This window comes from Carettochelys insculpta, chromosome 3, assembly GCF_033958435.1.
Source record: "Carettochelys insculpta isolate YL-2023 chromosome 3, ASM3395843v1, whole genome shotgun sequence".
NCBI classification, from domain to species: domain Eukaryota; kingdom Metazoa; phylum Chordata; order Testudines; family Carettochelyidae; genus Carettochelys; species Carettochelys insculpta.
The window spans coordinates 207218525-207231930 of NC_134139.1; the positions used below are offsets into that span (position 1 = coordinate 207218525).

Below are 13406 nucleotides of genomic sequence, written 5' to 3' on the forward strand. Positions count from 1 at the left end.
ACGGGAAAGTTGCCAGAGCTGCTAGGCTACGTCTACACAACAGCCCTGTTTTGAGTTAAGATATTTATCTTATTATGAAATAACACACCCAAACACAAAACGCATTTTGAACTAACACCTGCTATTTCAAAATAGCATTTCTGGTCCATAGTGCTATTTCAAAATAGTGCCACTAGAGCCCATTATGGCCTGTTTCCAAATAGGTGTTTTTCCTCAGGGAATGAGGTTTACCGCAATTGAAATAACTCACCTCTTGTTTCAAATTCATTTTGGAATAGCGTGTGTGTCATTTAGACAATGCCAAAGTTACTTTGAAATAACTACTGGTATTTTGCAAACCTTGGCCTTAGTCTCAGAAGAAGAGGGGTGTGAGTCATGAGGATGCAGGTGAGATTTCAGAGTGCCTTCCAAGTGGACCTTAAGCTGCACAGTTAGCAACTCTCCTGTGTTGCTTGCTCTCTTCTCTGCCTTTCCCCGGGCTGACAAAGCACATCCTAAGCCCTTCCAGCAGTTCTTCCCGGCCAATGCACCAGTTATAATGCCGACAGACCCAGGTTACCAGCCCCAGTGATAGAACCTGCAAGCAGAGGGTCTAAAGCCTTGGACTCTACCATGCGAGCTAAAGGCCATTGCAGGCTGTGAGGCTGTAGAGCAGAGACTTCACTCACCCCGATGAGGTCTCAGTGCCTCTGGGTACTACATCAGGATGAGAAGAGGGTGCAGGGGGGGAATTTTGTTTTGAGAGGGTTTTAGGTCCTGTTGTGTTTTTAGTTGCCCAGTGTTTATGTCAGAGAAGACAAGGAGCCCACAACCCCAGCTTCGCACAGCCCGAACTTAGGAAAGATTTGGTGTCACCCCTTTTATCTATAACACCCCACATGCTGGCCTTTTCTCCTCCCTGATCTTCTGAAGATAGGAACTAGAGCTAAATATTGTAGCTAGAGACCAAAAGTTTAGATGCCTGAACAGACCGCATCCTTTGTACCAGAAACTCCTGAGTCTGAAAAATTGGTCTGGAAAAAAAAATTAACCAACCTCCTTTGGCTTAAATTCTGGCTTCTTACTGCACCAGAGCCTGTTTGGTCACCGGCTGCACTTTGCCAGCAGCCAATGTTGAGTGCTTCAGAGGCATGTGCCAGAAGTCCAGAGGGCATCTAGTTATGCAACACTGTGTTATCAGGGGGGCGAGGCTTTCTTTCCTGACCGCATTATGGCCTGAAGGAATGATGGATCTTTGAGACAAAGGTTTCTCTAAAAGTTAGAACTTGTTAGTTCTTGCCCAAGAACACAGGCAGAAATCTGCGGGGAAGAACCGTAACCCAGGAAGAGCTCTGTGTGGTGGTTTAGAATGTGCTTTCACACGCTTCACTCCAGCTAGATTTTAGGAGGAGCTGTCAGTTCTCTCCCTCCCCTCCAACACAGCTGAAACAATCCTTTGTTATTTTTAGGTGTTTTCCGTGATCACGACGGCGCTGGACTGGAGAAACAACTGATGTGTCTGGCTGTCTCACGAGAGTTGCCTTTTGTGTATCAAGTCACCGGAGGGAAGCAGCTCTCAGCAGAAGACTTCCTTGAGCTTTGTTGTTGCCCTGTGCTTTAGAATCCACCTTTATGACACTGGACGACAGAGGAAGATGTCTTTGCCCAAAATCCAGGTAGAAGAGGTGGTGGAAAGTGGAGAGGAGACCTCTGAGAGTGCCACCCCACCTGACGACCACCTGAGAAGACTGAAGGCTCTGACAGAGAAACTGAGACTGGAGACCAGGCGCCCTTCCTACTTGGAGTGGAAGGCCAAACTCGAGGAGCAAACATGGAAGAGCCCCAAGCCCTCTGAGGAGGAAGAAGCTAAGGAACCAAAAAAGACCGCAAAGGAAGCCATCCCTTTGAGAAAGGGGCAGGTGCATCTCACAGAGAGTTTGTCTCAGGAGAAGGTGACGCTTACTTCAAGGAAAGTCAGTGGCTTCGAAAGCATTGAGGAAGCTCTGAATTGGCTCAGGAAGGAACTGGTAAGTGGCTTTCTTTCCAAGATCAGTAGCGCCCTTTAAGGAGAAAATGCAAGTAATTGTCGGGTCCAGTGTTCCCAAAGTGGGGCCTGGGGTGGGTTAGGTGAGGGTCCACTCCCGAGGGGGAGTACTGGAGTGGGGCTGGAATGTTCTGGAATGGTGTTGTGGTACTTTGGCTACCAGGGGGACACCATCTTGTTCTCAAAATGGCGTCGTCTGCAACGTGTGATCTCACCATACATGCAAGGCCACATGTGGTGGTCTTGGTGCACCTTGACCTTACAGAAAGGGTGTGTGAGGGCACACGCTGGAAAACAGTTCTCATGCTGGCAGGTGTATCCCAGTACTCTTGGTACCAGGCCGTCCAAGGCTACCCCACAAGTATAATTTTAGTTAAAGTGAAAATAAGTCGGGTGTGACGGATCAGTATCAAAAGGATAGCCGAGTTAGCCTGTATCTTCAAAAACAGCAAGAAGTCCTGTGGCACCAGAGAGACTAACAGATATTTTGGAGCATAAGCTTTCATGGACAAAGACCCGCTTCATGTGACGAGGCAGGTCTTTGCCCTTGAAAGCTTATGCTCCAAAATATCTCTTAGTCTATCAGATGCGACAGGACTTCTTGTTGTTTTTGAAAAACGGATCGGTGGTTCAAATGGGGAAGTATTAAAGAAGACAAATTTAGCTGCTTTGAAGTGGAATGTGCAATCAGTGAGAATAAAATAATTAATCTTGAGCATGACGAACAGAATCAGAATAATAACATGAAAGTCGTGTATAAAAATGAAAGGGGCCTGAGAAATTTAGTCTGAAGCTAAATAGATCCTTGGCAGGAAAAAGACTAGAAACCACTCAGGGTTCCCGGTAATCTTTTTCATTCATGGGTGGAATAAATTTTGTTATGTGCACCGGGCATATGGGATGTGCACCACCAATAGAAACACAGGCTGCCGGCTGTGGGTGCTCTGCTAATCAGCTGAGCAGCACCTGAATCTCTCCTGGGCGGCTTCCCAAGCTCTCCGCTTACAGGAAACGCTGGAACCCCTGGTACATTCTGTCTGTGGGACTCCCTAGTTAGGAAACAATCTTTTTTTGGCTTTTCTTTCTCTGGTGGGATCTAGAATGGGATGGGAAGAGAAGGTTTTGGGCAAAGCCACTTCTAATCTTTTCCAGCCACTTGTGGAATAAATTTTATGTGTACCGAGGCTTATGAGGATGTGCACCACCAGTAGAAATATCAAATCAAGCTGTAGGTGCTCTGCTAATCCATTGGGTGGCATTTAAATCTCTCCGGATTGGCCACACAAGCACACAGCTTACAGGCAACACTTGTGGGACAGCCAGAAGCCCTGTGGCACCTTATAAACTACCAGATATTTTCGAGCATAAGCCCATGAAATATCTGTCTATAAGGTGCACACAGGAGTTCTTATTGTTTTTGCAGACACAGACTGACTGGCTCCCCCTCTGGTACTTGTGGGATAGCATTATTTTAGAGTCCAGAACTGGCACTGAATCCAAGCCTCAGGGTTGCAACTGGGTTTTATTAAAGTGGGAAAACTCTGCACAGCAAGGATTCTCTGGGATGAATTGTAGCCTTTGTTTTTATTTTTATTTTCCTGGTTCTGAAATTATATGTAGCCAAAACAAAAAAGCAGTCCAGTAGCACTTTAAAGACTAACAAAATAATTTATTAGCAGATGAACTTTTGCAGGACAGACCCACTTCTTCAGTCCCACAAAAGCTCATCACCTAATAAATTATTTTGATAGTCTTTAAAGTGCTGCTGGACTGCTTTTTTGTTTTGACAGAATAGAGACGAATGTGGCTATCTCTCTGTTGCTATCCTATATGGCTGTGTCTATGCTTGCATTCCTCTTTTGAAAGAGGAATGCAAATGAGGGAAATCAAAAATGCAAATGAGGCACTGATTTACATATCTCATGCTTCATTTGTGTAATCTCTTTTCGGAAGAGATTCTTTCGAAAGAAAAAAAGAAGTGTAGATGGGACTCTTTCGAAAATAAACCCCATCTTTGAACTAACCCTTCTTCCTATTTTGTTTCTGCTTCTGCTTTTTTTCTTTTGAAAAATCTCTTCTGAAAAGAGATTATGCAAATGAAGCACAAGATATGTAAATAAATGCCTCATTTGCATTTTCAATTTCCCTCATTTGCACTCAACTTTCGAAAGAGGAATGCAAGTGTAGACACAGCCTGAGTGAAAGATAACAGGTAACGTATTTATCCTCATAACACCTGGTGAAATAAGGCTGCGTTGCTTTACCAATGCAGAACTGAAGCACAGACAGGCTAAGTAACTTGCCCAAGGTCACACAGGAAATCAGTGGCAAAGCCAGGACTTATCCCAATTCTGCAAAGTCTCCAGTGCGCTAAACATCCGACAATGAATTGCTTCATAATTACAATGAGTATTTAGTCTTTGCTATTCGCGCCATATGACTGTTCAACCAAGACACGTGGTTTTATTCCTGTTGCTTGACTGAACAACCTAGGCATTATATTGTTTACTTATGAACTCTCTGCCAACATTCGTAATTGTTTGACAAATTTGCAATAATAATCATAACAGCTCTTCCAAGTGGCCACAAGAGCAATTTGGTTGCCCGTAAGTTGGGAATATTTATGTGTACTAGTGCTGTGCTTTCCACAAGAACAAAAAAATCGTGTGAATAAAATTTTGTGCACCAGGCATTGGTAAATAAAGGAATAAATGTGACTCAGTGGGTTTCATTCACAAGAACACTTACACATACATTGGATTGTATTTGCCCAGCTCTGGTTTATCTGTATACAAATTATATGCAAAACTGCTTTGTGATCTTGATTGTCTTGGTCTTTTGGTGTCTAGCTTGTTACACTTGCCAGGGAACAGAGAGTCAGAGTGCAGATGTTTGGCCTTTTCCTGAAAATCCTCCTCTTGACAGTATCTCAGTTGGCCCCTGCCCCCACCAAATGACGAGTCACCATAGAAAAGGCTCAGAGCTTCAGGTCCCTGTCAAATTTGGGTTTAGGAATCAAACATCATTTCATAACAGTGTTTGTGTCAAACAAACTTTCAGAAATGAGAAAGTTCATTTTTGAGGATTTTTGTTCACCTTTTTCTAAAATAATACTAATAAAATTGATATAAAATGTGAAAAAATGGTTTTCAATCAAACAACTGAAACGTTTACTTTTGAAAATGTTGCAACAAGGCATTTTGATTGCATTAGAAATGCCTTTCTTTTCCAGTCAAAATATTTTTGATGAATTTGCAATATTTTTCAGTCAACCCAGTTTCTGAATTTTCCAGCAAAATTCATCTCAGCCTGAACAATTTTCACCCAGCTGTGCTGTAAATATAGTGGGTATAAATGACCAGATTTATAAAGTTGGATCTGACTCCCAGTGAAATCTTTGAGTGTCTTCCCAATGACTTCCAAGAAAGTTGGCTGGGGTCCTAATAAAAAAGCCATTAATGGTACATAAACCTCCTTGATCTTTGGTGTCTCCACTTCCAATCAATTTATCATCTGCATCAAGAGCTCTGTTACTCTGCAGCAGGTTTCCAAATGGGCCTATTATTATATGCTTCCAGAATGAGCCAAATGGGCACTTATCTGAATTCAGAAGAAGACAGAGCAGAAACTCTGCTGATGTGCATCTTGCCCTGGACCGCGCTAGTTTTGTGGGGGGTGGAGGGAGTCTTTTCATTTTCTGGAGCTTGGATTTAGGGACAGGTGCTGAATTGGCAACCCAGGAGAGGGAAGCTCTCTCTTTATGACAGTGGAGGTACAGCAAGGGGAGTGGCCATGCAAGCTTCCATCCATGGCCCCACCATTGTTCCTCACTCTCACCCTGGAAACTAGCTGCGGCCTGATTAGCCAAGACCATTCTCCCAGCATCCTGTTCTGCATCCTTGCAGTGAGAGATGCTGAGAAATATCACCCTGAGACACACCGGGGTTCCCTAGGGCAGCTTTTCCCTGGTCTGCCCCCTCATGGCACTGTGGTTTGGATAAAACAGAAGCTGGCTGTCAACAGATGGCCCCAGAGGCCCCTGCTGGTGGTCTGCAGAGAGCAGGCTGCTCATACAGTACTGGAGTCTTTTTCTTTCCAGCTGATATGTTCCATGGAACAAGGTTAGGAAATACTTTGCTAATATCCATCTTCAAAGGGGACAAAACCAACAATGCATTTCTGACGTACCCGCCCCAGGCACCCATGTTGAAAACTGAGCAAGTGGGACACAGGAGAGCAGATTCTCCTTCGAATGTGAATACAGCACCACTAAGGACTAATCCTGCCTGGACAGGAGCAGGAATTTAGTGCTCAGTTTTGCACCGTTGAAGTCAGTCGTGGTTTTGACTTCAAGAGAAGTAGGAGAAGCCCTAGCAAGTGTGAGCAGCAGTGTCCCTGTAAGCTGAGTGCTTGGGTAGTCACCCATGTTCCCTCTAATCTTTCCCAGACATGCAGGTATTTATTCCATCCAGCTGTGGAATAAGTTTTTACATGCACCCAGGCATGCATGAACGTGCACCACCAGTAGAAACAAAAAGCTGAGTTTTGAGTGCTCTGCTGATCAGCTGGGTGGCATTTGCATCTCTCCCGAGTGGCCGCACAAGCGCTCAGCTTACAGGGAACATTGGCAGCCGACCTGGAGAAATTCAAAAGCCACCCAGCTGATTAGCTGAGAGCCCACAGCTGGCAGCCTGCGTTTCTATTGGTGGTGCACTTCCCCTATGTCTTAGTGTATGTAACAAAATTTATTCTGCATGTGGATGGAAAAAATTAGAGGGAACTCTACTTAGCAGGCCTTTCCTGCCTACAGTTTCCAGGTGTCCCTGACCAAGTAAGAGCCACTCTGCTCCGATTACATGACAGGGTTCAGCCCAGAAGTTCTGCCCTCCTGCTTTTTTCAAATGTCCCTGGATCCTTTCAAAACAGCAACCCCATTGAAAGAGATTTCTTAGCTCCCCTCGCTGAACTGGGTTCTGGAGTATCCAGCTGACTGTGCATTGCTGATGCTCCTGTTGGCTGTTCGTTCTCACCCAGCTCGGGTGTTTTTCTGGGTGTTTATGATTGGTTTCATTGTCCAGGCCAGACGGAGTTGACCCATGTGTGATGGAGTGGGGGGAGTGCATGTGTGAGTCAGGCTGGATGTCTGAGGCAAGCAGCAGCTCCCAGTGGCTAAGGATGACCCTGGGGCTGCAACTGGCAGGTAACACCTCTGCCTGAACAAAGAGCAGGGAGGAGCTGAGCGGGGTTTTGAATCGGGGGCGGCAGTTAGAGGCTAGGAAAAGGGAGAGCTGGAAGGCAGCCAGCCTGAGGAGGGGGAAACCTACACCCCAGAGGGGCACCCCTCGGGGTCTTCTCCCCAGGACAGGTTGGAAGGACTGTCTCTGGCTGCTGTACTGTCGCTTCTGTGAGAAACTGGGCTTCTGTTGCCTAATAAACCTTCTGTTGTACCTGCTGAGTGAGAGTCACTCCTGCCAGCGGACGGGGTGCAGTGCAGGGGGACGCCTGAACCCCATCACACTATTGCTGATGCTCCTGTTGGCTGTTCGTTCTCACCCAGCTCGGGTGTTTTTCTGGGTGTTTATGATTGGTTTCATTGTCCAGGCCAGACGGAGTTGACCCATGCATTACAGTTGTGTTGCTGGAGTGGTAGACAAATAATTAAATGGAAAAACAACAGTAGTCACTGGCATGCAAAAAGTTGCCTTGTCACCTATTTTCAATAAGTTATGTAGACCTCTGTCTATCTGACAATGTCCCTTTACGATGGAGTTCCTTCATAACTTATTTTACAGTGCCTTCTGCCAAACTTAGACTAGGTGTTGCCATTGCTGTCAACTATGAACTAGAGCAGCACAGGCTGAATTAGGATTTTAGACTTCTGCCCCCAGCTCTGCTACCTTTCTGGGAGACCTAGGGCAAGCCATTTAATTTTCTTCTGCAGATCTCGTCTGGTCTAGCATTCATGACAAGCGACCCAAGCAAATGGCTCATAGATGAACAATTCCAATGATGCAGAGCCATGGTTTCCCTACCTGTTATATGTGGACGGTGCTAATACTTAATTACAGATTGAGCCTCACCAGTCCAGCATCCTTTGGACCTTACCAGTGCCAAAAGAGAGAATTAGCCAGACCATGGGAGGTCAATATTGTCTAGAAGCATTACCAACACTTCTACTGGGCTCTTAGGCATTTAGAGGTCAAATACAGCTAAATAACAGCACAGAACACTGAGAGCCAGAACTGGTGTCTGGAAACAAACTTTATGGGGTCATAGGAAATTTGGCCAACCCATGAAAAGTGGTCATCTGGCTAACTAAAAGCGTGCCCGATTACAGATGTTGCTGGAGGAGAGAGTGCTGGAATAGAGAGGTTCAACCTGTATTGAGTTGCATTCATGGGGAGGGAGTGACCGAATGTTCTCAAGGAGATATTTGAGAGCCTCCAGGAAAGGTGCTCTGTGTGTGCAAGGGTGGTCTGATTCCCAGCACTGCCTGGCCCCCAGAAATCCAGCTGAAATTTGTGGGATCTGCAAGCATTCAACACCCCAGAGAAAATCACCACACCAGGGACGTGAGCAACAGAGAGGCCTTGCCTTCTTGCCTAAATTGCTGTAGCTCCCCTGGGATGATGGGTATTGCAGAAGGAACGAGCCATTGGTGGTGTCTGGGGTTCCTTTGTGCATCTCCAGCCAACTCCGCATAGATGGAATGTGGCTTTGTGCTGTACGTATGTTCAGACACCTGGAGAAGCTGTCCCTGAACAAAAGGTTTGTTAGTCATCAAGAAGCAAAACTGAACAGCAGGTCTCAAGCAGAGACAGGCAGAATCTCCGGCATCGTTGTGCCACTGTGGTGATAATCCTTTCGTCTGCCGTCACAAAGCTTCATTTCTTTTTCCTTTGTGTAATTTCTGGAGGGAAAAAGGCAGCTGTTCTTAATGGAGTCCAGCCAAAAGAGACGTAAGCTCCCACCCACCTTCTAAATCCCAACCCCCTCAACCCTTCCTGCACCAAAGCAAACAGAGCTACAGGAGAACTTCAGATTTCTGCGAAAGTTTTGCTTGTCTCAATCATGGCATCTCATATTTCTGGTGTGCTCGTTCATTCTCTCCCTCCCCCACCCCCCGCCCCGCTTCCTGATTCAGCTGCGGGGATGGTAATGCTGCTTCGTACGCTCAAGCTGCGTCTACCCACCAAAGTAACAGCCATTGTTGAGGAATAACTTTGCTGTCATCTGTGCCACGCACATGCTCTTTCAGAATAAATTCAGAAGAGCGGGTGCATTATCCTGACATACACAAACCTCATTGCGGAAGGAATAGCGACCATTTCAAAATAGTTATTTGGAAATAGTTGCTGTTAGGATGAGGAATAGCGCTTATGTTGAAATATGTATTTCAGTATACATATTCAGGGCCTCATTAGCATAATTGCAGCCAATTGTGCTTCGAAAGGCTAATGGCATATTAGGGTGCATTAGGAGGAACATTTCGAGCAGATCTAGAGAAGTAGTTATTCCCCTCTATTTGGCACTGGCGAGGCCACATCTGGAGTATTGTGTCCAGTTTTGGGCCCCCCAGTATAAAAAGGAGGTGGTTGTGCTGGAGCAGGTTCAGCGGAGGGCAACAAAAATGATTAGGGGCTGGAGCACACGACCTATGAGGAGGGGCTGAGGGATTTGGGCTTGTTTAGTTTTCAGAAGAGAAGACTGAGGGGGAGCTCTAAAGAGGATGGAGAGAAACTGTTCTCAGGGGTGACAGATGGCAGAACAAGGCACAATGGTGTAAAGTTACAGAAGGAGAGGAGTAGGTTGGCTGTTAGGAAAAACTACTTCACCAGGAGGGTTATGAAGCTCTGGAATGTATCAGAGATATTGCCATGTTAGTCTGTATCTTCAAGAACAAGAAGTCCTGTGTCACCTTATAGACTGACAGATATTTTGGAGCATAAGCTTTTGTGGGCAAAGACCCATTTATCAGATACATGTGTGTGTGCAGAGGGGTTTCCAGAGGGGTATTTAAAGAGTGGGGTCCCAATAAGAGGGAGGGCCAGATCTGAGAAGGGCTATTCAGCAAGGTGGGAATGGCCCATTATCAGTAGTATGTATCAAAAGAGGAAAAAACAAGTCAGATCAGACAGGGGGATGTGAGCCTATTGTCAGACTATAATGGGGAGATACTAACACCTAGGGCAGAGCAGCTGCCTTTGTTAGGGGCCAGCCACCCCCAGAATCTGTTTAATCCTTGGTTGATGGAGTCAAATTTGCAAATAAATTGCAGCTCAGAGATTTCTCTCTCCATTTGATTTTTGAAATTTCATTGTTTTAGGACTTCTACTTCTAAATCTGTTACTGAGTGTCCAGGGAGATTGAAGTGTTCTCCCACAGGTTTCTGTACATTATTGTTCCTGATGTCTGATTTATGTCCATTTATTCTTTTACATAGAGACAGTCCAGCTTGGCCAATGTAAATTGTAGTGGGGCATTGCTGGCACCTGATGGCATATATTATATTAGCAGATGTGCAGGTAAAGGAGCCCCTGATGGTATGGGTGATGTTAGGTCCTGTGATGATATCACTGGTGTAGATATGTGAGCAGAGTTGGCAGCGAGGTTTGTTGCAGGGATTGGTTCCAGGTTTCGAGTTACTGTGTTGTGGTCTATAGTGGCTGGTGAGGATTTGTTCGAGGTTGGCAGGCTGTCTGTAGGTGAGGACAGACCTGCCTCCCAGGGTCTGTGAGAGTGAAGGATCATTGTCCAGGACGGGTTGCAGATCACTGATGATGTGTTGGAGATGCCTTAGGTGGGGGCTGTATGTGATGGTCAGTGGTGTTCTCTTATTTTCCTTGTGAGGCCTGTCTTGTAGCAGGTGGCTTCTGGGTACCCATCTGGCTCTGTCTATCTCTTTCCTCACTTCCTTAGGTGGGTATTGTAGTTTGAGGAAAGCTTGGTAAAGGTCTTGTAGATGTTTGTCTGATGGATCAGAGCAAATACGGTTGTTCCCTAGTGCCTGGCTGTAAACAATGGATTGTGCAGTGTGCCCTGGATGGAAGCTGGAGGCGTGTAGATAAGAATAGCAGTCTGTGGGTTTTCGGTATAGGGTGGTATTTATGTGACCGTGGCTTATCTGCACAGTAGTGTCCAGGAAGTGAATCTCTTGTGTGGACTGGTCCAGGCTAAGGTTGATGGTGGGGTGGAAACTGTTGAAATCACGGTGGAACTCTTCAAGAGCCTCCTTCCCATGGGTCCTGTTGATGAAGATGTCATCAATGTATCGCAGGTAGAGGAGGAGAACTAAGGCACGAGAACCGACAAAGCGTTGTTCCAGGTCAGCCATAAAAATGTTGGCATACTGCAGGGCCGTGTGGGTGCCCCTAGCAGCGCCACTGATTTGAAGGTATAATTTGTCCAGGCAATCACCACAGGATTGTCTGGATATGTGGACTCTCTACTTAGACCCTATGCTCCCAGAGCTCCCAGCTTTCTTTGAGATACCACCGACTTCCTCAGGAAACTACAATCCAAAACACCATCCTGGCCACCATGGATGTAGAGGCCCTTTACACCAATATCCCCCATGAAGAGGGACTCCAAGCTGTTAGGAACATTATCCCTGGTGAGACCGAGGCACAAATACTGGCAGGGCTTTGTCCTCACCCATAACTATTTCAGATTTGAGGTCTGCCCCATGAAAGCTCATCACCTAATAAATTATGTTGTTAGTCTTTAAAGTGGCACAGGACTGCTTGTTCGTTTTGTTAGAATACAGCCTAACATGGCTACTTCTCTATTACTTTGGTCCGTAATAGTCACAAGACGGTGTAAGCCACAAAGCCTGAAGTTTTGAATCCACCCTCCAAATATCTTAACTTTCTGAGCATTTACTAGTCTAACGCTGGCTATTCTGATTATCCACACTGTCACCCAGGCTGTCCAGTGGCCATGAGTTCCACCGCTTAACTATGTGTCAGATGAAAAGGCATTTCCTCTTACACCCTTTGAGTCTGCCACCTTTCAAGGCCACATAACCAGAAACAATTTCCGAGCACGAGATCTGCTAGCAGTACAACAGCATCTCGCATCTCAGGAGCAGCTTGGAACAGGCACTGGCGAACGCTGCCCCCGATTCTGAGCTGCTCTAGATCAGCCTAACTCCATTTATGCCACCGGGGGATGGGAGCAATTGCCCGTAAATTCGTTCCCTTCTCTAATTGCTGTTTCTGTTCACGGTGCGGCGATAAATTAAACTGCCCCCAGTGAAAGTGGGGCGGGGGCAGCTGGGTGCCTCCTGGTGACTGATGGCCTGTGTTGCTCCTGTCTCTGTTTCAGGCAGAAATGCGCCTGCAGGACCAGCAACTGGCGCGGCAACTCATGCGCCTGCGCAGCGACATCAACAAGCTGAAGATCGAGCAGACCTGCCACCTGCACCGGCGCATGCTCAACGACGCCACCTACGAGCTGGAGGAGCGGGACGAGCTGGCCGACCTGCTCTGCGACTTCCCGCTCATGACCTCCTTCAGCCTCTCCGCGCCCCTCAAGCTCATCGGCGTCACCAAGATGAACATTAACTCCCGCAGGTTCTCGCTGTGCTAGGGGGTCATGGGAGGGAGTGGCCGTGGAGAAGGGCCGGGGCATAGGAGGGGCCAGCAGGAGCTCCCTCCACGGAGCTGCTAGATCTGAAAACTCCAGAGAAAGTGGAGGGAATGAGGGAGAACTGGGTAGATCCCACAGCTGTTCTTGCCTCCAGGTGGTGCCACTAGGTCCCAGCCTGAGGTCCTGCAGAGAAGCCTACAGATAAGCTATCAGGAGTCAGGAAGAGCATCAGAGTCTACCGCAGTTCAGGCTGCTTCTTTGCAAGGACAATCCCACCTCCGCTATCTCATCAGTACACATGCTCTGCAAGGCAGCAGGAGGCCATTGGACTTCGCAGGTGTTTGGAAATCAAAGGGAAAGCTAGAAGTAGAGCCACACACCAAAGCAAAATCCCCTTTCATCCGCCTGGGGCCAGAGACTGTGGCTTCTCAACCAGATGTTGTGAAGACCCAGATTTTAACAGGGTTCAAAAAAAGAACTGGCTACATTCACAGAGGTTAGGTCCATCAAAGGCTGTCAGCCAGGGTGAGTAGGAATGGTGTCCCCAGCCTCTGGGTGTCAGAAGCTGGAAATGGGTGATGGGGGGAGATCAGCTGATGATTCCCTGTTCTGTTCACTCCCCCCGGGGCACCTGGCATCGATCTGTCAGCCGACAGGATTCTGGGCTGGATGGAACTTTGGTCTGACCCAGTCTGGCTGTTCTTATTCTTATGTTGACCTCAAAAAATCATTGGTACTCCTCAAGAGGGGACCCTCTGGCTTGGACAGCTCATTTCCAGGGGCGTGGGGGTCA

The 13406-nt window shown here is 46.9% G+C and overlaps 1 protein-coding gene across 1 annotated transcript; it reads left to right on the forward strand.

Moving 5' to 3' along the window:
* The first annotated feature begins 1634 nt into the window (after nucleotides 1-1634).
* On the forward strand, nucleotides 1635-12613 carry FAM167A (family with sequence similarity 167 member A). The gene is made up of 2 exons (XM_074989046.1): nucleotides 1635-2006; nucleotides 12350-12613. Exons 1-2 carry the CDS (start codon nucleotides 1635-1637, stop codon nucleotides 12611-12613), a joined length of 636 nt encoding a protein of 211 aa, XP_074845147.1.
* The last annotated feature ends 793 nt before the right edge of the window (nucleotides 12614-13406 follow it).